The sequence below is a fragment of the Falco rusticolus genome, chromosome 2, assembly GCF_015220075.1.
Source record: "Falco rusticolus isolate bFalRus1 chromosome 2, bFalRus1.pri, whole genome shotgun sequence".
Lineage (NCBI taxonomy): Eukaryota > Metazoa > Chordata > Aves > Falconiformes > Falconidae > Falco > Falco rusticolus.
In genome coordinates, this window is record NC_051188.1 from 26,954,896 (window position 1) to 26,980,110 (window position 25,215).

At 38.7% G+C, this 25,215-nt stretch overlaps 1 protein-coding gene across 7 annotated transcripts; it reads right to left on the minus strand.

The window, feature by feature from the left end:
• Nucleotides 1-756: 756 nt before the first annotated feature.
• Nucleotides 757-25,151, minus strand: ALG5 (ALG5 dolichyl-phosphate beta-glucosyltransferase). 7 transcript variants are annotated; one of them, XR_005102616.1, is made up of 11 exons: nt 25,019-25,151; nt 23,920-24,091; nt 22,635-22,681; nt 21,877-21,945; nt 19,245-19,337; nt 17,561-17,674; nt 16,207-16,266; nt 12,910-13,061; nt 8,615-8,688; nt 3,231-3,316; nt 1,910-2,023 (listed from the first exon to the last, which is right to left on the minus strand). XR_005102616.1 is itself a non-coding variant. In XM_037377199.1 (10 exons), the coding sequence occupies exons 1-10, from the start codon at nt 25,082-25,084 to the stop codon at nt 1,911-1,913; spliced, it is 972 nt and encodes a 323-aa protein (XP_037233096.1). In that variant the 5' UTR covers nt 25,085-25,151; the 3' UTR covers nt 757-1,910. The 7 variants fall into 7 exon arrangements, 5 of the variants coding, with proteins under 5 accessions (XP_037233096.1, XP_037233100.1, XP_037233101.1 ...); XR_005102615.1 differs by having other exon boundaries at nt 8,615-8,691; XM_037377199.1 differs by lacking the exon at nt 8,615-8,688 and having other exon boundaries at nt 757-2,023.
• Between the last annotated feature and the right edge of the window lie 64 nt (nt 25,152-25,215).

The following is a 25,215-nucleotide window of genomic DNA, read 5'->3' on the forward strand; positions in this document are numbered from 1 at the left end:
AGGCATACAGATGTGACCAGTGCCATGTCTATCAACCTCAGAGCCAGAGAGCAGGCTCTGGACTATGAAGACATGTAGTGACCTTTACCCGTGGCTCAAATCCACTGAAAACATGAGAATCCCTGCCAACAAGTTCTAGGATTCAACCCCACAAAGCTCGAAGATGGTAAATGTAGCCTTACTTCTGCATCTCTGAGGTAGAAGATATCAAGTATTTTGTTGGACTGACATATGTACAGCTGCTAAAGGAGACTGCTCAATAAGGAGAGATTAGTGGACAGTTCATCTGCAAAGTTTTGAAAAAACTTTATAGAAAATGCACAGATTAATTAAAACAAAATCATATATTTACCACCACCACCCCTTGCAAGCTCTAGCATCCAATTCAAAAGCAGAAGTTTTTTAAAGATGTCACCGAATGTTCACTTATCATGCAGAAAATAATGCATGACCTAAGCCTCATCATTTGAAAAAGATGAACTATTTTGGTTAAAATTTCAAATAAGCTCAATTTTAAGGTAAGACATAAGGAAAAGTTTAGGAATCTGCTTTTGAAAACTGGTTGGCAACTTTACTTATAGGCAGAGCTATCATTGTCCAGGTTTAATCAGGGAAATTCACTTTACAAAAACTGAGAAGCTGGTATTTTATGCTAGCAATGGTAATGAGAAGTCATGTGACTGATTCTGCAGAAGTGATAGAGATGTATGTGGACTAGGCAAGAGAATAAAGCCTGCAAAATAAAACTGAAGATACTTTTTGAGAAACTTTTTGAGAATTTATTTCAACACTTCAATTGATAGAAAACTGAGGTAACCCTAACAGGAGAAAAACGCGACTCAATATTGCAGAAGGAATAAGAAAAATTACAGTGAAATCATATGTGAAAGTACAACCATGTACCATTCATTCTTTATATCTGTTCAAATTTGTACATGTTTCCAAAAGAAAGATTGGCTTAGTTTGTTGGCAACCCACAACTGTTTTGAAAGCGCTGTTGAAACTTGTGTACTGTAACAGAGTATGCCATTACTAAGAAAGACTGAAGACTCCTCTCTCTCTCCCTGGTGTCATTTGAAGCATGACAATGTCAGATTGGCATTGCTAATGCACAGGCCCCCAATATACATTGGGTCTCATTTTTATATGCTCTGAATTAGCTTTCCATACCTTTTTCACTACAGATCGGTAATTTCCAGCCTTGAGCATGCAGTATTAATTAGCATGTATGAAGCAAACGTATTTATAAACCACATTTTAAAATGAAATGTTCTTTCTTTTGGACCTTCTACAGTCTGGAGATGATTTGCAGTTTGATCTCAGACAACTATTTCAGCTTCAGACAAAAACATTTGGAATGTCAAGAGACTACTGAAAGTTCTTAGAACACCCTTATGAACATTACTGTTGTAACTCAGCAAAACCCATTACTGTTTCCCATAACACTAAATCTAAACATGCATTAGCGTGAACCACGATGGATAATTCCAAGCTGCAATATGGCCACATATTCCAGACACAGCATACACAAATGGTTGTGATCATTCACAACACAATATTGCACAATGCAGAACAGAGTGCCTCCTTTTAATATGTCTAAGGAAATTCCAAAGGTATGATGAGACAAAAGCAGATAAATTTATTTGAGTGTATTTGTAAGACGTGTTAAAGCTACTATTTAATGAAATAAAAACCTGATCACCAGGTAAGAAAACCTTTTTGGAAATGCTTTCTCTTTTCAAAGCATTGTACAAATACCCTGCTGACAATCTTATAAAACATACATACTGCAAAAATGAAACATACAACAGGAGCAATGAAGAATTACCTCAGCTTTCATCACTTCACTTGATAGAAACTGTTCTCGTGTTCCATTAAGTACAATAATATATTTGGAAAATGTAAATAACCTAATTACATTTTCTTGTTTCAATCTGCCAGGCACCAGTCATATATCGCAGTCGTATAAAAAGAAGATCCCTGCCCATCTGCAGCCAGCTCCAAAAAGGAACTAACTTAGAACCTGTGATTAATGAAGAAGAAAATCAGAAGGACATTGTTAGAAAAAATGAGCATTGGCGAGACACACATTTAAGCAGTCATGAACCTCTGCATTCTCAGCACATTCAGCCCCACAACCTAGAGCTTAACATTAATAAAAATCTATATGGTGAAAGTTACTGCTTTATAGTAATTACATTATAGCATAGGTGTGCAAACAGCACAGTACTTCCACGTATGTCACAAGATGCAGATGAAGATGATGTCTTCTCTGTGACAAGGTTCTGATCAGGTAAATTGGAACCTGAACACCAATACTTAAGCAAATGATTTCTTAAGACTTTGGAGAAGACCACCGCATTCATCTTACAGCACCGATATGGATGTGCCAATCTTCAGACAAGGTAAGGAACTCACACTATGAAACCAAGTCCCCTTCCACCTCTGCTAACATTTGTGTTAGGTACAATGTACGTGTGGAACTGCTTTGAAAAAAACCCCACATTTATTTTCTAGTAAAGCTGGCTTACGATGTTCTCTACTTGCACCCTTCATCACCATTGCAGTTCACTATACTTTCTCTTGTCCAGGGATTGTTTTGAGGAGAAGAGATTCAGATTTAAAAAAAAGAAAAAAACATGAAAGGGAAAAAAAGAAGGAGCTGCATTTGATGCGAGAGGAAGGAAATGAGCAGAAGCAAGCAGTACCACTTAAGCTGGCTTTACCATGAAGAAATATGTAAGGAGCTATACTTCCCAGTAACCCAGTAACAGAGACCTCCCTACAGGTCTGAAGGAACATCACATCTGAAGATGAGAGGCTGTCTTAGAGGAGGCCTTAATAGGTGGGCTGAGAATTTTTGAAGGCGAGACACAGTGAAATGGAGTTGAATCAATAAACAACGGTCAGACTTATTTCACAGTATTTTACAATTGCAAGATTTTTATTAACACGTTACAGCAAGAGGGCATGCCAAAGTAGTGCTTTGCCCTATAACTACCTACTTTTGTTTCCAGTGGGGGTGCAGAGTTTCCCTCGCTTGCTAACCCTTCACTTACTCTTCCTGTACTATGCCATGGCAGAAGGCTGGCAAGGATATGAAATTCAAAATTTGTATGGAAAGAAGGCTGTGTGTTATCAAAATTGGGTAAAATATCCAAGGGTCTTCCCATATTTTATTCTGGATTGACACATAAGGAATCTTGCAAGAATATAAACAATTTCCCCACCTTCAATTTCGGTCCAGTTGACAGCAACTTCTGCTATAGGTATTCTCAAGTGCTGAGCTATATAAAGAAGTTCCACATCAAAGGCCCTGAAGAAGAACAGGAAAGAGCAAATACAGTCACACTTACTTCCAGAAGAAAGATGGTGGCACTGTCAATTAAATCCCTGGCCTGATTTAAGGAGGTCGGTGTTCAGTTACGAAGTTGATACCAATGGTCTACAGGTCAGATGCACATGAAAGGGAAATCAATTTCCCTGACTGACTGGCTTAGGACATAGCCAATAAACAGACGACAATACTTCACTGCGCCTGTTTTTGAAGGTATAGGTCATGCTGTGTTCTGACCACTGCTCACTTTTCATTCTGCCACAATCATGATTTAAATATTTTTATAAACCAAGCAGTCAAACATGCAGTGTCAGTCTACATCTCTAGTAGTTTCACCAAAGGGGACAACTCCCTGCTGTGGCTTTACACTGATCTCATGGTTTCTCCTTGTACTTTCCAAGTCAAGAATAAAGGCAGCAGCACAAAAGTGAGAAATAATTTATGTTACTGTGCATAACAGAACCTGAACAGCAGTCGTACTTTACCCAGTGACCATTTAATGTACAATACAAAAACCCTCTTAAGAGACCTGTCTTTTTTGCTGGCACAATTGTTTGGAGGTTGTGCAGCGAAATGAATCGGGTAAGTGATCCTGCTCTACGTCAGCTGCTCCTCCCTGCCCAGTTTGTCTAAAATACATTTTAATACTCTCGGTTGTCCGCACAGAGAATTGTTTGCGTGTTTCATTCTTGCAAATGCATGCTCAGGTGGTCCTTCTGGATCTGAGATATTGAGGCTTCTGATACTAGAAAAGTGTTTTGGCAACTACAGCTTGTAATGCTCATGTAAAAATTGGTATATGAAACTACCAGTAGCTGCTATTGACAAGGGTGAATGTAAATCACAGTTATGAAGATTCTGGTGATTTTGGTTAGATTTCTTAGATTTATTGATTGTTGGGTCTTCCCTCCCACCTTTGTAGTCTTCAAATGCCAGTAGGGGTGTTCTTGTTCCTTAAACGAGTTCTAGTAATTGGAATTTAAATTAAAGAGCCCTCCCCTCACCCCCCAATAAAAAGCTTTTTTTAAAATACTAGCCTGTATTGGAGAAAAATGTCAATGGCCATCCACATCTGATTTCTACTAGACTCAATACATATTCAAACACAGATTACTTTTCTTTTCCCCAGGGAACTAAACCTTGACGGTTAAGGAACCAGAAACGTTTTAGCCAAGCTGTTGGTAAGGTTTCCAGTGTGAAGTCACTGGAACAGATGTTCCAAACCTGCTTACATCGGTCTTGAAAATGCAGCTGCAAGGCAGTCAAGTACAATTCAACACTAGTCTGCATTTTCTCTCAATAACTTCCTAAGTTTAAAATCTCCTTAAATTCTCATTGCTAAGTCCAAGACAATTTTCTTTTGAAAATTTTTAAAAAAATATAATCTTTTGCCACTGCAGAAAATGTATGCAATAAAAAAATAACATTATTCGTTCACGCTTCAAGGGTTGCTTGAATTCAAGTCATTGGTAATCCCATTTAACACTACGGAAAGGGTAGAAAGGGACAGACAGGTGAGCAAGAGCAGGCAAAAAGACACTTTAACAGGTAGCTTGGCAATTTTAGATGTTATTTCCTTCTGGTTCAGGCCACCCACTCCTTTTAAGCAGCGCAGTGCAGTTCTGCAAAACTATTAATGCATGGAACAACAGAAGGCACTTTGAAATGCACGCTTAGGTATGACATACATGTAGGTTCCCACTGAAGTACAAACAACAGCACACTGGCTCGCTGGCAAAATCGTTACCAAACATGCATCAACCTGAACTCACACTGTACGTGTATGTTACGGGAGAGCTACTGATATCACCCTGGACAGCATTAAAACATGCAAGGGCAGCATAAACAGAGGTTATCTGCAGAGACTACAGTTATTGTGTATAGAGAATTTAGAACCGCTTTGTAAATTTGATTTTGATTAGGACAAAGGCCTTTTAATTGTCACAAAAAAAAGTTACAGGAATAAATGGGTTTCTTTTACCTCAGTGAACTGAATCTGCTCCAAGCAGCCTTGCCATTTCCAGTTTTCTTTAAATGAGAGTTGAATATTATTTTATTAATTATGCCATGGTGTCTTCTCTTGAAGTTGTATTATTAAATTTTTTGCTGACATTTTACATTTGTATGCCAAAACCCCCATGTATTCACCTTTGAATGTTTATGAGTCATGTGTATTAAGATTAAATCTAATTTTGTAATACTTATTCCTTAACTGGCTAAAAATCTTAAGAGACAGATTGATGAATTATACTATATAAACTGCTCTAAAACTATTACTACATAAAGTATTAGCTTAGTGAACTATCATTTGCAACAATTCCTATGGACAACCGATTATTGGAATGTCAGTATATGCATCACGCAGTATAATAATGTTAAATAGTTTGGTGAACTACAGTGCTCTAAGGATTAAAAACACAGGAATTAATCGGGTTGAACACTGTTACATGTGGTTGCCTTTTGGATAACAGTGAAAGAATCCTGAAATTAAAAAAACACTATTTGAAGCTGAAAGGAGAGTGACTTCCTTAGTATACCACTGGGATAGCTTTTTTCTTCCCCAGTTCCCCACCACCTTTCAGTACACCTCGCAGGCATACTAGAGTAGTTAACTGGGGAATACAGACCGCAGTGTGTTCAATACACTGACAGTATTACACTCATTCTGCAGAACACCAGATCCAGATGGTACAGAAGAACCGTACAGAAGTTTCCATAGTCAGGATTTAAACGTGGGTATGTTAGGTGCAGGCTGCCCTAGAGGAGATCAAAGCAACACTGGTGGATGAATTGGTAAGTGCAATACACGTGTTTTGACATGAAGCCATTTGTGACTAGTTAACATGTGACAGAACTGTTCTTAGAAATAGCTGGGTATTATTCACACTGTGTACTTCACCGGATCCTGCTGCAGAGAGTGAAAGTAGATGCTTTCGGGTGGTGAGAAGCAGCTCAGAATACCTATAGTTTGGCTCCAGCCTGAATGAATTCAGGCTCCAATCTAAGTACCCACAGTTAGACACCCAAAAATACATCAGCAACTTCCCCACCTATTTCTAATAGTGGCTCCATTACATATTATATAACACAAACAATGTTATATGAAAGAAAGAAAGAAAAGAACATCGCCATGTGATTGTGTTTACGCTAAAGAGTACTTTTGGTTAAGTTACAATTTAAGATGATGCTGGCTAAAATTCAGTTGAACACCTAGTTGGTAGGTATTTAATTGAATTCAACTGTTTTAAACTGAACTCTTAAAATGCTTCAGCTTGTGAAATACATATCCCGCACAATTATTCTGTATTTTCAAATTGCACTGGGACTCTTTGAGTTTTATTCTCATCCAGTATCATGTTTCAAATCTCAAAATCAGGCCTTCTGTTTTAACTGGAATTTATGACTTTTCTACCCAAGATACATTGTTCCAGCAAACTCTTAATGGGCAGAGAAAACTTTCAATGGTCAAAGAGGTCTAAGAATGATGCCAAGAGGGTTGGACTGCCACTGCTGCTCTAGCTGTACTGTGGCTTTTGAAAGTCCACACACATCTGCCAGGAGTGGGACTTTTCACAAACTAAACCAGACATAGTTATAACAGCAAAATATTTTTGCGTTGATTAGACTTTCATAAACAATTCTACTTGTCATGCACATAACCAGGAAAAACCAATTCATTCCACTGCTTGTGTTGGTCTACAATGCAAAAGAAGTGGAAGAAAATCCCTATAGTAATATGAACGCTTATTTTTCTGTTATTTTTATATAGAGACTCAGATCTACAGTTCAGTGGCAAACTGGAGAAACAACCTTTTTTTTTTATATTAAGCCTTTGAATTTTAAATGTGAAATAGCATGGCTTCTTCAGTGCACAAGGCAATTTTTATAGACAACAGTAACAGCAACAATTTGATCTAATCAGTGATCTGCTGAGTTGCATAGTATCATAAATTGCCACTTTACAAAAGTATGTCAATCAAACCAGGACTACAACTATGTTCTGAATTTTCTCTCATTTTATCACTATTCCAGGTAGGACAGTAACAGCTGCTATGTCTAGTTCTCCTAGGTAAGGAGACTAAGACATTTTCTGGTTGAAGGAAAATTTATGGGGTTTTTTGTAGTCAGAAGAGATCAATGGCCAAATTTAGGATAGGAAAATTCTGCCAGGGAAAGCATTTAATTTTCCAGTTTTCCTCCTATGCATTAAAATTTAACACAAACAGTTACATTTCTCAGGTCAAGACTGTAGATGCAGAACTAGAGCTTCTTTTGGAGCCTGAAAGTGAGTAATTCCAACTGTCTCTATTATGTTTTTAAAATATCCCTTTTAATTTTCTTTCAAGTTTTAATTTAAAAAATGTGCTCCATCCATTTCAGAAAAATAGATTAGTGGTGTAATCAGATTCAGAACCTAAAATGCAAAGCATATGCTCCCTGTTCAAAAGGTTGCTCTCATTTCAAACTAATGTCAAAACTTCAGTATTTAGAAAGTAAATTTCAAGAATGTTTGGTTTGTATTCATATATACGCAGCCAGCTCTCCAAAGGACAGTTAAATAAAAAAGACAATGAGAACACTCACAAAAAAAACCAACCTAGTTTAGGAAGTAAGCATTATTTCTTAATATTAAAAATGTATAAACAGTTTCCAGTATCCATTAATTTTCAAAATGCTTTCTAAACTTTAGGGGTAGTTTAACAAAATATTCTAGGAAATATCTTGGTCTCTCTTTAAAGTGTTACACGATCCTTATCACCACAATGATAAAACACTGTTTTACTTGTATATTCAGTTTGCTTTTAAGATTTCTTAAATATAAGCATGTATAAATCAAACTCAGCACAGCAAGAAGAAAAACTGTTGTCTATTTTCTGGTATTTTTAACATTGAAGAGGTGATACTCAATTCAATGTCCACTGGAATAGAAGAAAGCAGCAAAAAGCGAAGGAGGTCTAAGCGATCAGTTTTTAGTTCTTAATGCAGCTGACGCTGGGTTACTTCCTTATGATTAAACTAATACTGGAACTGTAAAAAACGCACATAAGATTGTATAAAGGAAGATCTTGATGCTCTCCCCTTCTTCTTCCCATGAAAGGTGAATATGGAAACACAAGACTCCCTTTTATTGGTAGTGGTGGTGAAACACTGAAAACACCATATGCATTAATTTTTGGTGTCTCTGACGGCTATTTAAGTACAGAAACTTAAAAATCTTTGAGCCTGTCCAGCCTAGCAGCAGGAGAGCTATGTTGTTTACATTGACATATTGATTACCAGAGTGTAAGCTGTTCAGCTTCCAAGAAAGAGACTCTGTTCCTAGTGCTCCTTTACTGAGGTATGTTATCAGCCTGCTGAGAGACACAGAAATAAAATCTGTATTATTTCTTGAGTGTATACGGCTCTACCTTTTAGAGCAGTATTGATAACATCCAGCACTTCAGGGCAGTCTCCTGCTGCACAGTGCTAACTCAGCACTGGTGTTCTCTTGAATGCAAAGGAACTACTGGATTCCTTTATCCAAAGCGAAGAACTCTCTGGTCTGTTTTGTCTACAGAAACAACTGGCGTTGCCTACACAGCCCAGAAACCCATCTGCCTTTGATGCAAAATTGCTTCAATAGTTTTTATTCTAACTCACCACTTTCAGGATTTACTGCATAGTTTATTCTTTTTACGCAGCTGCGGCACCAGCAACCTAACACATTGTTTTTCCTACAAATTACTATACTATGAGTCAAATTTACCCTGCTGAACTTCAGTCATCTACAGCAGAGATAACACCTTCTGTACAAATCGCCTGGAGTCCCTTTATAGTCAAGGGCAGGAAACAGGCATTTGTTGGCTGCACTTCATCTGGCGTTTTTTAGAGACTTATATTAGGATGAAGTTAATTATACTCTAAAATCGTCCCTTCTATTGGTCTAAGAAGGGATGCTAGGTGACAAGTAGACGCACTCTATAGAAGCAATGGAGCAAATCCTGTCCATCGTGCATGTGTACTTATATTCTAACCAAGCAGTAAGCTTAATATTTCAGGGCAGGAATTATTAGATAGCCCATTTTGTAGTAGTTTTATATTAGTATCATGAGGAAAGAGCTTGTGTATTAATGTTTAGTCTAAATATTTATTATGCCTTCACCTAAGAATTCACTTAACACAGAAATACCTCAAAAAATCTGAGCCTGACAGAACTTGCGCAGACAGGACAGATGAGGCTCCTGCAAAAACCAAATCACGTTCATTCTCTTCAACAGCTCACCACATGCTCCCAGTTCAGCAGCTGGGGAGCCCTAGAAGGTTCAATGGCTAGGGTGCTGGCTCTCAGACAGCTTTTATCCTAATAAATCCTGCTTGTTTGTTGAATATTCTCCAGCATTCTCCTCCATTATTACCTGAATATCTGAGCACTGACCATACTGAACTGAACTGAATTCTTCTTTCAATACCTAACAGACCTGCACTTCTTCAATGGGATCTTAAGATTCAGAAAATAACAAATAATTTCTTCAGATGTCAAATACCCCCAGTGTAGTGATGCAGAGGTGGTAATAAACCCAGATTTCACAGCCTTTTGTCCAATACCAAGATAGTGGTTTCTCTGCAACCCCTTGCTTATGGTGTCCATATGAATGAGTTCTGTTACCCGATTAGGGACTCCCCATTGTTCCAAGTCAACAGAAATATGATACTGACTACTATTTCCTCCTCTTATTTCTTCATAGTAATGATTTGTACAGAACATCCATGACCAATGTCTTATCAGTTTTTATTTTCCTTTTTACACACATTTACATTATGCAATGGAAAGACATCAGGGGCCAGTTCTGTTTAAAATAAGACGTTTCCATTAGTGGGCTATTTCAGATTCTTAAATTATTACATACAATGGAAGCCAATGTAAGGTTCTATGATGTTTGATATCCCTATATAATTTCCAACTGCAGCTGTCTGTACAAGGCAGATATTTCACTTATAACTACTGTTTCCGTTAATACACCCGCCTTCCCTGCACACTTATACCTCCCCATCTCCCAATTTATTTCCAGATCTTGTAAATATTCACTGGGAAGGGGACAGTACTTTGTTTTGTGCACTGACATGTTATCTTCCAGTTACATATGCTGAATAGCTAGCTGTGAAGTTGATAAGTAACTTTTGAGTCCTTACTGTAGTTTTTTCTTCAGCAGTGACAATAATCTGAGTTTCTCTCCTCTATGGGGGCTTCAGTTCCTACAAAACTTGCCAAAGCTTTCAGTCTTGAAGTCTCTACTCTTCTGTCAAATTTGTTTAAATTAGCCAATAAGTATGAAAATAAAGGCAGGAAAGCACAGAGACTGCTGAAGGACAGATGAGGATAAAAATAGGCCATATATTGCCTGTTTTGGCAGAAAATTAAACCAAACTAAAAAACCCGTATTGTTCTGTTAGGCACATCTGTGACTTGGAAGTATCTGAAGAGCTGTTTATTGGAAGAATTTGAAATGAATTTTCTTGGCAAACAAAATAGATGTTCTTCATCACTAACCAGTACATTTCAGATAAATAAGAAAACATTCAGGGGATTAGTTTGTGAATTAATGTAAGTAAAAGAGCAAGAATAGAATTTATATTTTTATATATGCAATTTTATAGCAGCACATACAAACACAATGAATTAACACACCAAGACATGAAGATCTGGTGTGTTCCGCACCAGCAATATAATTACTATAAAATAAGTTAGCAATATCCCTTTTTTGCTGCCTCTCTTCCTGGGTAATGGGGTACAGCACAATTATTTTTACTTCTTTGTTGCTAGAGAATCTGAGTGGCAGAAGAAAGCTTGTTAAGACTTTTTTCATAAAAAAATGAACACTTGATATGTCTAACCAGTAAGTACAATTATAACCAAAATCTTCAGTTTAAACCAGAATAAGATTGAACACTGCATTTTTACAGATTAAAGTGATTATCCTCATTAATTTCTTCCAGTATTTCTTAATGAAGTAATTTATAAAGTGAAGTTAAATAAGGTAATTTTGAGGTGCGTACTTCTGGGCCTCACATATGTGTTTAACCATGTATTTAGAAAACCCTTGTATATGAAATTTACAGAATTTTATAGATCAAGTTTGGTTTTGGAGGTAGCAGCACAAATCATACTTCTGGCTCAGCCACAGGTTTTTTTAGGGCAATAAGTAAACCACTCAGCTAGGAAAGTGATTTTCCAAATGCTGACTGCTCATAATTCCAGATTCAGTTCAACAGAAGCTCTATGTTCCTCACCAGTTCTGTGTGCCCAAACACTACTTTTGCCACCCCATTTTGGAGGAGCAAATACAGCTCAACTATCACTGCCAAAGCTCAACCTAAAACTAGATGTATTGGAATTGACTAGGACTGTAGCGTTACACACATTTTTGTACAGGAACATTGTTCAGTAATTCCGTCCCCTGTCAGCAAGCAGTAGCCCATGAGAGATTTTCTTGGATGAAGACAATAGTTAGAAAATATTTTATTATACTTGATTAAGTCATCCTTTTTAGCAGTACTTGTAGTGTAAGAAATTTAAAAAGATCACGGTATGTGTGTGGAAAAAGTGTTTCAGTTCCGTAACTGTAGTCATGACTGTATTACTCTCATAAGGGAACTGTTCTAGCTAAATTACAACGAAAGACAGCTCTAAAGTAATTCAAAAACTATGCATTATTTTCTACTGTCTTAAATTAATGACATATATCAGTAGTCCTCATGAAATATTCTAGCAAGAAAATAAGCAAAGAGTATGCACTTCTTTCCACTTTTAGCCATCAGCAAATACAAACATCTTATCAGATAAGGATTTTAGGTAAAATGTTTTGGCTAAGCAGCACTGAATTGTAATGCATAATTTTTTTTCAATAGGATTAATAACTCTTAACTGTCCTTATCATAATATGAGCTTCTCTTGATTTCTTACTCTGCCTGCATGGCTCGTATCTGTAAAAGGAGAGAGGACCCTCAGAATCAGTTTGTGGATTACAACACAATCAAAAATTGTTTGTTTGGAATTTTTTTTAGAGCAGTAAAGAAAAGAGTTATTGGGATTTTTTTTTTCTCCCCTCTCCTAATCAGTTACCAGTTGCTCTGACAAGGCAAAACCAAAATGTCCCACTTGGTATTACATGGCTCGTTATATACCACACGCCAAAGGAAAATGGACTTGGAAGGAGACCACTGTTGCCACCCAAAATCTCAGCAATATAGTCTTAAAATCCTTCTTGCAGTTTACATTGAATGCTATTTTAAAATCAAAACCTAGTAAGACCATCTGTTCCCCTTCTCCCTGTCACCATGAGAAGAAAGAATAAAATTAAATACCCCACTATTTCCTAAAGCATTAATAAAATAGAATTCCTACCAATTACCAGGATATTTTAGCATAACAAGAAATCTAAATTGCCATGCAAGTAGTACTGTAATTGGTTAAACTGAGCAGCTAGGATTTTTACAGACATCATGTGCTTCATAGTAGCTGCAATACTGAAATTACTTTGTCAAAACCATGTTCAATTAGGAAATAAACAACAACAAAAAATGAAAGAAATTACCAGCGTTCTATATGAAGAGCTGAGAAAGTCTCCGAGGCAGCTTTTCTGGTCAAAAGTTTAAATCCACACTGCGTGTCCCTGATCTCTTTGACACAGAGAAACCATACAAGGAAATGGAACCCATACATAAGAAGAGTTCGAAAGTAAGAGCGCTGTGGACGAAAGGCAAGAAGTTAGATGGTTTTATTTAAGTGATGAGCAAAGTGCTGAAAAAAGCTGGCTTACAGGACAATAAATCCTGCTCCATGACAGCTTTTCTAAGTTTGTAACCTGTTTTTGTTTTGCACTGGAATGAGACCAGAACTTTTCAGTTTTTACACTGAAACAAAATTTCAGCTGAAGAAGAAAGACTTGCCCGTCAGGCACCGGTCTAAGATATGAGAAGTCCAAGTTCTTCCAGATTTCCTTAATTCAGAGCAGCTTTTCATTCCTGATGATACCTTATTAAGTGGAGCAGGAACCTGCACCTGGACTTCAATTAATGAGTGACAGCCGTAGTATCTCTGCATGATTCTCAGGGAATTCTCCCAGGAAGAGTGAACAAAGAAGAAGTGTTGCATTCTACATGCTCTACTCCACCGGGCATTTACAAGATATTTTTTTCCCCTCTGTCTAGTCCTCATTTTCCTAAAACTTGGTTGAACAGGTCCCACAAATTCAATAGCTCCCAGGACAAACAATGGAGAATAAGCCAGCAGGACTGTATAAAGACTGCTACTTCTAAGAATGCACACTAAAAATTAAACCAGTTCCAGCTCTACTCTAACACGATAATAAAAAAAATGAAAATGTTTTATATTACAAAAAAAAAACCCAAATGGCAGCATCTCTTGTCTGCCACCCACTTGTTTCATTCAAGACTGAGTTTGCACACACCATGTTAAGGCACTTAAGGGAATGCAATTAGAGAATGCGCTTTTTTTTTGCAGTAAATGCTGGACCAAAAGAAAAATCAGGACTAAAGTAACATCTGCTGTGCAAGATAATGTTACATTTTGTATTTCCAGCAATGTAACATAGTCTCCTCTTTTGTTCTTTTGCTTTCACAAATATATTTCATTCTCCTGGTAAATGTTCTCCCAGCCTACTCTTTGGTTACACTTATGTTCCTGACATAATAATCATACAGATAAGTTTGTCCATGGAATCCAGAGGCTGGACTCTGGGCTTGCAGAGGTCCCCTCTAGTCTAGTATTCAAGATAGCTCCTAAACAACTAGACCTCTGATCTACATCGCTTCTGAACTCACTGCTGGTCTTAAGCTCAATTTGAGTGATTGTATCCACAATTACAAGCCAAATACCACACAAAATGTTTAGGAGCCAACAATTTAACTGCTAAGCATCTCTGGGTGATAATAGATGCCTTTAAAGCTAATAATTTCAAACTCACTTGAAAAATGAGAAGATGCTCAACTTTATTATGTGTATAGGCTTTGACTTAAGGAAATTCAAATTCATAGCTTGTCCCTCAGCAAAGTGCTCTAGCCCTAGATTAATGGTGGACCTAGTTGTGGGTTCTTTGGCTCTTTTGATGAAGGTGAACCACTGTATGACCAAGAATACAAGGCTACTAGCCCCAAAAGGGAAGTTCTAAGAGGCTGCATGATTGCCAGCCAGTGAAACTGCACTTACTTCCCGAAGAGGAGTTCATGGGTTACACTCATCACTCCCAAGACTAATGAATCTGTAGTATGAGATGCATAAATGAAGTACATTAACAATTCTGGAGGCAGAACAGAATTACTTATGTTGTGAGACTGCATTTAAGGGTGAAATTCTCGTCTTAATAAATCCCACAAGGCTGTTTATCACAGATCCATTCTACTGTTTTAGATGCCACTAAGCCCAGAAAGAAATCCCAACTTCTAAAAGACTGTTCTGAACAATTTTTTATATATACTGCACTATACAAGAGTCTCTTTCCAATGTGGTAAAGGCACTCTTCAGTTTCTAGCTTTGGGACACCTGTAACTTCTTGGTAAAGGAATCACCAGCTGGTTTGGTAGTACTGCTCTATTGGAAATATGGGAAGAAACAGGACACATCCTAAAAAGTGTAGTGTGCATTTAAAGATAAAGTCCTGTTCCAATTCCTCTCCCTCATGTAGCAAGACCTTCAAAGGTGACAAGAAATATGAATACACTGAAGAAAGCTTATCTATATTCAGTACCTGACCACACTACAAAGCACTTCGGCACAGATTTGTCAGCTACATGGTCACCCTGCAGTAGCAACATTTCCAGGCTACACTGGCTGCACAGCTAACAAGTAACTGCAAATGTGATATTCTGTGCCACAAGCATGCAAGTACCATGTCAAAGATGTATCCTAACTTCTGATAATGATGAAGGGTTTGGATTTGTTTTCTTTTTTTATTATTACTTTTCTGAGGATGCTAACATAAGTGCAGCAGTATTTACAAAAACTTTTTCCAGTGAACTATTCCAATACTACCTGATAAACTGGAAGAAAAAAAAATTAAAGATCTACCAGGGGCTGAACATTACCAGTGGGAACTTCTTTTGAACTTTTGTAACTATTTGAGTAGTTGTGTGTATGTTTTAGAATCATTTAAAGTATTAAACATCAGTATAAACAAAGCTTACTCTTGAGAACATTCAACATGATGAGCACATCCAATGATGCTGAAAAAATTAGTTCAGCAATGTGTCTGTTGCAATACAAGTTCCACGCCTGTGCTTTGTCAACTACTGTCTGCCAAGACATCAGAAAACCAGATGCAAGATAAGACTGTGTGCCTATGCATCACTGTTTATTCCACAAGAGCCACACACAGAACAGTACTGTGTTCAAGACTCAAGTGTTACCAGTAATACAGAAAAATCACAGTACTTTCCCAACAAATGGAGATACTCTTCGAACAGTTTGCTGCTAATTATTGCTAACTCATTTTAAACAGGTTTCAAGAGCTGCAGGTCAAGCTTTTGCACTGGAATGGAATCAATAAAAGTGAACTCATCAATTGCCTTCCACTCCAGGCCCAGTACTGGATACTAGCTACCAGTTCTGTCAGGGATTAGAAGCTCTGCTTGTAAGATGTTCTCAACTAGGAAAATTAAATCCATAAACTGGAACACTAACTGAAAGCAGTTCAGAGTGCCTGAAATCTGGATCACATCCTTTGTACATGATGGAGCACATGCTACACTTATGACAAGCTTTTCCTATTTTTTAGCTTCCATTCTTTTACAAATATTGATTATTTAATTGTAAAATCTGTAGAGCAGAATCAAATAATGGAAGTATTTGTACACAGCAGGAAATGGAGACAAACCTTTGCTATTGAGTCCTTCTCCAGATGAGCTCTAGAACCACAGGAAATAGCCATCTGGTTCTGCACAGGAATACAATTTAAAGAGTTGTTACTTAAACTAACATTTTCTGAATGAGTGGAATCTTGTGTTGAGAACTGTGTAATAGAAGACTTCAAAGAAGCATATTTTTCTGTTTCCTGTAGCTACACTTTTTCTACTGCTAGATTCTGAGGCCAAAATCAGTCTTTTCTACAATTAAGAGTTCACCTAAAGTTTATTACATTTTGCATGCAAACTGTAGCAATTTATTCAAGTCTGGTTTAGTTTACATTGTTCCTCTGAGGTACACACACAGTAAATGTATTAACCAGCACAGATAAGCATTCAGCATTCCCAGACATTTATTGTTATAAAATATGTTTTCCCTAAATACTGCATTGTGGAAGGGTTGACAGAATAAAGTACTCGTTGCACTCATGTACGTTCAAACAAATAAAATGCCATGGCATCAGCCAAAAATATGACCTCAAATTAAATCAAAAAATGTGATCAAAACAAAAGGTTTAAAATTATTCTCATGCTACTACTTCTCACCTGAAATCTCTCAAATCTACTATATTTCAGAGTGTGTGACTGATGCCAGAGAAGCAGCAGCTGCTGCCACCGCGGTAGCAGACAGCATCAGGGAAACACCACTGCCTGGCTGTTCCTGTGCTTGTGGTCCTGCGCTCTTCACACAGGTGCATCCCTTGCAGCTCCCGCTGAAAGGCTGCACATCACTTCTGGCACTTTGGGAAACTAACTACAAATACCTCACTCATCTGCATTTAAGCAGAAAATAAACTTCAGTTCTTTCAAGTCAACCATCCAAAAGAGAATGACTATGCAGGGAGGAGCTCACTCTTATTCCACAGGTTTTTTGAATTTTTATTTACAATAAAAGTTCTTCCAAATATTGTCATTAAAAGTAACAACTCTGAGAAGAGAGAACATCTACAAAACAGGGTGAAATTAAGATGCATCCTTAAAGGTATATAGGATGACATCAGATAAAAAGAAAATACAAAACATTTAAGAAAGAAAAAAATTGATTTTTTAACTGAGAAGGCAATGCATAGTATTTATACAGAGTAGAACAACTTCAAAGGAAGAATGATAAATAAAACATTACATAGTACTGCACTGAAATAGGCACAATGAATGCAAAGGAAGTAAGAACTCTGTGGAAGCTACCTTCTGACAGCCCATTCTTGCAGCTTCTAAGCATACACCTAGGTCTTCAACCAGATCTCAAAAAACTCAAGCTGAAGAGAATGATAAAAATCAATCTGTATGCATGTGTATTAAACTAAAACCATGATAATTTATACTCACAGGCCAAGGCTGAAGATTTTCTAGACCTTCTTCTACTTTTTCAATATCTGCAAATTTTGTAGCTCCATCTGCATCAGCCATAAGAATTTTTTTCCCCCGAGAAATAAAGACACCCTGCAATCAAAACAGTCAATAAAAATCATTGCCTTTGAAATCTGTATTTGTCTTAAGCTAGCTGCAAAACTCCAAAAACCTAACGTACTAACTAGAACAGTGGAATCTCAAAAGATTCAGCACAAAGGGTGAGTCTTAATATTCTGCTACTACCATCAATTTATCAATTTATATTGTAATAACATCTAGAAACTTCACACACTGAGTAGCATCCCACAGTGACAGACAATGCATGAACATGAAAGGTTAACAGTCCCTCTCCAGAGAAGCTTGCAAATGAAAAGCTTTACAAACCAAAATCCAGAGAGACAGTAAGTTGCTAGTCAGCTATACAGGGGAGCACAAAGAAGCAGTGACTAGCAGCTGCCACTGCACTGGACAGCGTTTCTTTGTCATCTGAGCCATGGAAAGGAGGATGCAGTGCTATTTTTTCCTAAACTGTTTCAAAAGAATTCAAGAGATAATCTTAGTTTTGAGAAACAAGTCTTAAATCACAGTATTACTACAAAACATCTGTGACGCACAGGTCTCACAGCTTGTTTTGCCATATCATTGATCAGACAATTTTTGAAGGGGTCTAGACAGGAAAGCGGTTAGCAGTGGGTCTGCCAAAAGGACTGTCGCAACCAAGCACGTCTGACTTTGGAAAAACCTGTCAAGGAAGTAGTAGTATATACGTCCTCTCTGCACTCTGCAGTACAAAAATATATCAGAGAATTGTTCTCCTTCTCCTGGAATAACTTCAACATTATATCTCTTACAAACGCTCCATACATTCTAATGTAATGTTCTCTCAATTTGCTAGTTACTCATGTTTTATAAAAAAAAATGAAATTGACATACTAAAGACAGAGCTTAAAATACAGATAAAGACAGTCACTGATAACCTGTAAATGGCATCATCCCTTTTTATAAAAGTAAGGTGTTATTCATCTTAGGAAAAAGTGTTCCTTCTAAATGTGTAACAGCTATTTTATTTTTAGAACATGATTTTATGATAATATCTATGTGAAAATTAATACATGAAAGCATAAATTGCGCTGGTTCTACTATCAAGTGTGGGTGATAGCAGTGGGCTTCAGTGAACACAAACTTTGCTGAATAACTGTTTGTTCATTAGCCATTTTTAAAACCACAACTACGACCCGGCAAGCAATGTTTGCAGATTTACCTGTATTTTCTCTACAAAAGCTCTACTTTAATCTGTAAGGGTTTGGTTTGGGGTTTTTTTTTTTGTTGGTTGGTTTTCTTTTTTAAACACAAGCCTATTTCTAAGTGGAACTAACAGGAACATGAAATTCAAGTCTAACTTCTTTTTCCTTTCAAATTCTCACATTAAAAATTTCTTTGTTATTGATCTTCCCGGCAACAAAATGCTGTTTCCAAGATCTAAAATAAGCTTATTTTGAAAAGAGATTTTCTCTTAATTTATAGAACCTGTACTCAGTTTTCTGATAATCATTTTGTTAATGTATCAAATTCAAAACGCCAATCAGCCCAGCTCTATCTTCTGCATATTTGGGCACAATATGGTAGTTCAGACAGAGAAGGAGATGAAAGTATCAATTACCATCCTGACTGCTCCTCCTTTCCCTCGATTTTTTACCAAAGAAAGCACTCGTACTTTGTCGCTTCCATATTTCTCGCAGTACTTCATTGCAACCTGATAGACACACAAAAACCCAGCATAAAACAAAACCAGAAATCAAGGTAGAAGTTTACATTTGCTCACCCTTTAAATAAATAAATAAATTAACAGCACAGAGCTATAAGCACTTCAGATGACACATTGCCAGTGTTTGCTGGAGTCTGTTTGGGAAAATAAAAACCAGTTCATAGTCAACACAAGAAGACTGAAGAAGCTAGTCATGTTCAATAAGAACAGAATATTACCCCAAGCAATTCTAAACAACATTCACCCAAGTCTAAAAACCTCAATACTAATGTAATTTACACAGACTTTTTATACCAACATCAACAGTTAATCAAAGAAAAATAATTTTCTGCTACTGCTACCTATTTCTCACTTGTTGTACTGCTATCTGTGGTTTTAAACAAAAATTTCACAGTGACCTAAAATCCCATTCACACTGCAGGGATGCGCACGTTTTGTTCCACGTTGTGGGGAAGAGAAAGCATGAGTTTTCTCCTCTAATTTTTTCTAAAGGCTGTCTCAAGTCCTTGTAAGTCCAGAGGCCCATGGCCATAGCGTGCTCAGTTAGAAGTATTGCTAAAAAGAATGCAAAGCATTATATACGAGCAATCCCTAATGGACAAGCCTAAAGAAAGTAAATGAAAGAGCAGCCTACATTTTAGTAGCCATGTCAAACACCTTCCAAAGAGTAGTAAAAAAATTCTCAAGTTGGCAAGCCTTTCTTTCCAGTGACATACATTGAAGTCAAAGCAGAAGAATGCAGAACTATTTTGAAAATATTACTATTGGCATGGGGATTTTTAAATGAACAATGCCATGAAGGGTACGGGAAAGAGCTACATGTCAACTGTGCTGTCAATCACAGTATAAATCAGCTATTTTAAAAGGCTTTTTAGCTCCTTCAGGTTCATATTCACATCACTATGCACATGTAGAATACTTCATAAGAAATTCCTTGAAGATAAGATTAGAATTTTTAAAATTTCAGCTGCAGGAAAATGGCTGTCACAGCCACCAATCAAGAATACCAGTATTTGCAGAAGCATTGCATGTGTATGCATGTGTGGGAAAATCACTTGGGGAGGAAAACTGGGACCTAACAGAAGTGCAGTATTACAGAAAGCTTTTTTATGATAAAATATTGTTACTGCTTTCAGGATGGTTGACATACATGAAACCTACTCTACCATGGCTCCTTAAGCAACACAACCCTGCCATCTTAGCACATGCTGATAGGAGTAACGGAGGATGGAGCGGAGTGGAGACACTGTGGCCAGGCTCTGTTGTACTCCCTGCAGGAATGGGACCTTGGCAGTACCACACAGGTAAGATGAGATGTCCGCTCCTGAGCCAGCAATTGTGGCAAAATTGCTTTCCTTAGATGAGATGATCTCATCATAATACTAACACACACCTCCACCCCAAAGTTACCTGCCTCCAAGGTACTACCACACCTCACTGGGCACGCGATACCAATCGGTAACAAAAATGTGTATGACTAGAATCACTCAAGCTCCACCTAGATGTAAAGAAAATCAACTGGCCTTGGACTGAAGTAAGTCCAAAAGGGGAAGAATTGTTGTCTACACTCCCCAATTACTAAACTCTGATTTAGTGTTTAACTATACGTTAAACATTTCTGTGCACAAAGTTTACGTCAAGTTGGACTACCCTCTTAAGTTTTCAAAACTGATGAACGAAAGGACTTCTAACCACGGACGTCAACCTCGGGGACAAACAACAGGTTGAAAGAAGAACAGTTACCTAAATTATGCAGAAAGAAGCCTTCAAGTGAGAAAGTTCTGGCCAAACTGATAAGGTGAAAGTAGGACAAAGGTTAATTGTGGTAGTGGGAGATCACAACCTCCAACTCAAATATTCCCCCAAAAAAGCAAAGCCCTGCTCAGAGAGCATGCATAGTTAGTGAAAAACTTCAGCAGCGCTATGTGAGGATGCATATTAGCATGCATTAGAAGTGAGAAACTTTTAACCAATCCTGTTACGATAATGAATATGCAATGTGCTACAAAGTATAAAAGTAAGCAAAGGAGGAAAAAAGTTAGGGAAGCCTCTGTTGTAACTTCTGGGATCAGTTACTGGGCTTCTCCCCCATAGGGACGCCTGTTGGGTAAGAACCTTATTCTACGAGTAACTCATGCTAGCTGTTACTATGTTATTTTAAACTTGCTTGCAGTCAGTATATTATCACGGGCAATCTTTGAACTTTATTGTCACAAACTTGCATTTTGTATAATAAAAATCTTCAGCTGAAGTGCATTTTATATTAATCTCTGGAGATTTGCATAGTTGTTATAAGGGATTTGACTCAGTGACACTGTCAGTGGGGGTCCCTGAATAGGTGAGTCGAATCACCCTCCAATACAGCGACACCCACAACGCATATGGGACAATTACAGAAAGTATTCAGAAACATGAATTTTAATTGTCAACTACTTCCAAAACATAAATGCAAAACATTGTTATATTCCACAAATGCAGTACAAAACCCATACCTCTGATTACTTGGCAAAATGCTTCTTTTCCTTACCTTTGTAGTTTGATCTTTACTACCATCATTAACAACTATTACTTCATAAGTGAACGACGGATCTTGTTTCTTGAAAACAAAACCAGAAATAATGCATTTCATTCAGTTTCTTAAGCAGGTAGTAAGTCTTTCAAACATCAGCATTCTTTCCTCTCTAGCAGTTTTTAACTCATTCATGGTTGCCAACAGACACCAATATGGTGCAGTACATTTGTTAAGATGGCATAATTAAAGAATTTTACATATTTGATGTGTGTTCCATTACATCGGCTTGTCATAGTTCTCCTCAGCTATCATCTAGAACTGAAAAATCAATTTAGTTGTAAAAGATGAAACCTCAAAACAACATCACTGTTAAGAAAATACAAACAAAACAAAACCCACAAACCTTCACAATGGGCTTCTTACCCAGAAAACAAACCCTAATGAAGAACAGATGCTTAAGAAACTTGTCGGAGCAAACCAGGATTTAGTTTAGAAATCTAAATGTATGGTTAATCCTTAATCTCTGTCTTGGAGAGGGTATCATGCACACAATGATTTTTCATCACATAGTAGTATATTAAATTTTTACTTAAGTTAAAAATACTTTCCAGGCATTCAATCTAAAAACAACTGATAAGAGACAGAAGTGTTACTTCTAAGTGATTAAGTTATACTGTTTTAACATACACCAAAATAACAAAGTTAATAGATCACTGATTTACTATACATAATACGTAGAAAAAGAAGGAATTTTGAACACAAAATGAAAATACCTGTCTTTTTTCTAGATAATCCAAAGCTTCATCCATCATAAGAGGTACTACAGAAAAGGTGGAGGAGGTCAGGTTAGTAGATTATAAAAGGCACAACATCTGTACAAGCAAGCTGAAAACAACCACAAAGCAAAGCTGAGCAAATTGCTTCTTTCATACACCACCTTCAGTAAACAAGCTCAGTACCTGCAGCTCTAAGTCCTGTCCTTTCTGAATGCATAAAGAACACTGAAGAAAATCACACATGTAAGATTTCTTCTTCTGAAGAAGCAACTTTCCATTTTGAAATACATAATCCTCTACACAGTATCAAAGGGGAAAAAAAAAAATCCTCCTCCATGACTGACCCTACAAACCAGCACTGACTCTATCTATTTAAGCAAGCTGACATAAAAGGCAACAAGGGAAATCCCTAACACTAGTCCGTAACATGCCTTCTCTTACTAAAACTGCTAGCCGTGATGCTTCAGCCAACAAACTGGCACTACTTTTGCAGCTGATTTATCTGCAGGCTAGAAAGACATTCAACCTGAGGGTGTCTTCGTAGTATACGTTCATTCCTGACCCCATTTCACGTGATTATTTTATCTCCAAAGAGACACATAAACCAATATTACATGAAGCATATCAATGCCTTGTTTACTGGAAAGAGGTGTATGAGTAGCAAGACGGAGGAATGCACTGGACTTCAGCAAGGGCCAGGCCTACCTTGTGTCCAGATACGCTTTATTTGTCAACATCTCTTTTAATGGAATCCCAAACAGCTCAGAACTTTCAGTCACCAAGAAAAAGGAATGACAATGCGTGCTACCATGCCAACCCCAAGAACAACTTTAGAGCTCGATCACTCCTTTTGTACCTGGAAGACCTCACTTTTTAGTATCAGGTGCTCATATATATGGCCAAGCCAAACAGAAACAGATCATTATTTTTTCTACTTGTCTGAAGCTGCTGCTGCTGCTTACAGAGTAGGAAGCGCTGAAATAAATTTTAAAATTATTTTTCTACTTCTTGCCTTATGGCCTTTACAGGGGCAATGAGCAGCCATTCTGCTGGACTTCATGAAAATGAAGTGCCCCATGCTATTTTTAGCAGCAGAAATCAAGTTACACAATGTCTTAATTTTGAAATTCAATGTACTTGGACTGTTTTCTGGAAACTGTGTCCAAAATCAGATATATAATCTGGCCTGCCAGAATCTACTGCTAACATAAACTGACCTCTGCATTACTAGAGTAACAACAGAGAGATTTTCTTCTTTTTCTCGAAACAAGAAAAATCTTACACCGGTCTTCCTCATTGTATGAAGGCACAACAACAGAGAGTTCCTTTGTAGCAGGATCATCTATACTTGGTACAGATTCTTTCCTGCCTTCAGCATTTAGAAAGAATTTCTCCTCTTCATATCGGTGAAAGGCTGGTATTTTTCTGGCAGTTACATGAGCAATCATACAAATCTGTGATGAAAAAGAAATGAGAAAAATTGTTGAGCATCTATTAAAGGTTTGCCTAGCTGTTGAACGTGCTACAAGGGGCAACCAACTGTATTTCACAGTGAGGTGGGTCTGCAGTGCAGTACTTCATCCACTAACCAAATCACACAGGCGCAAAGCCTTCTCGTGCCGTTTGATTACTCCACGCCAGCTACTCCGACCACTGTTGGCATCGTTGGCTTGTTGCTGTTTTCAACTGCAAAGCACGCAGATGCCTCCAAAGCTGTGGTCCAGACCCCAGTGCCCCGTCCCCAGATGATGCCTGCCACACAAGCTGGTGCTGCCCCTGATCCGGCACAGGGCCGCCGGCTGCCACGGCACCACTGGCGGCCGGGCAGCTCCCTGTGCTTGCACGGCTGAGGCTCTGATCTTCCTTACGCACAGCTGGAATAAACGCGCAGAACTTGGGGTTTGGAGCACTTCTACCGGGGAGCACCACACGGGCGGCACTGCCGAGGGACACCGGGGTTTCCCGCCCCAGGTGCCAACCGCTCAGAGGTACACTGCCAGCCGCTCAGAGGTACACGGGGCTCCCGAGCGCTCGCCGGCAAAGCGCCTCACCAGGGCGTTTCCAAGATGCACCGTAAGGGTGAAATGCTCCATTTTTATCTCGTTTACAGGGCGCTTCACCTCACGCTGGGCGCGAACACATCCCCCCGTCAGCCCGCGCCGAGGCCCGGCCCGGCCCCACCAGCCGCTGCGCGGACGGAGCCCGGCGCGGCCCGGGCCAGCCCAGCCGCCCGGCGGCGCCAGGGCCCGCTGCAGGCCGCCCACCCCCCGGCAGGCCCGGGCGGGCAGCGCCCCGGCCCCGCATCGCAGGGGCGGCGGCCCCACGTTCCGCCCCCGCCCTGGAAGCCCCTGGGCCCGCCGTGACCGCGGCGCGGCTCTCACCAGGCCAAAGAGGAGGACGGGCAGTGCCGCCAGCGCGGCGGCGGCTGCGGGCAGGGGCAGCGCCATGGCCCCGCGGCCGGCAGAGGGCAGCGGCCCGGGGCGGCGGGCGGCGCCCTATCGCGCAGCGACAGCGACGCGGAAGCGAGAGCCCCGCCGCCCGCCACCGAGAGGGGCGGTGCCGCGCGGCGAGTGGCGGT

Excerpts from the sequence above, each read along its gene's own strand:
- ALG5 (XM_037377199.1), bottom strand. The coding sequence starts at position 25,084 with ATGGCGCTGCCCCTGCCCGCAGCCGCCGCCGCGCTGGCGGCACTGCCC. Across the intron at positions 17,675-19,244 it reads AAGGAGGAGCAGTCAGGATG|GGTGTCTTTATTTCTCGGGG; the intron begins GTAATTGATACT and ends TTTTGATTGCAG. Across the intron at positions 3,317-12,909 it reads GCTCTTCATATAGAACGCTG|GGCCTTTGATGTGGAACTTC; the intron begins GTAATTTCTTTC and ends GTTCTTCTTCAG.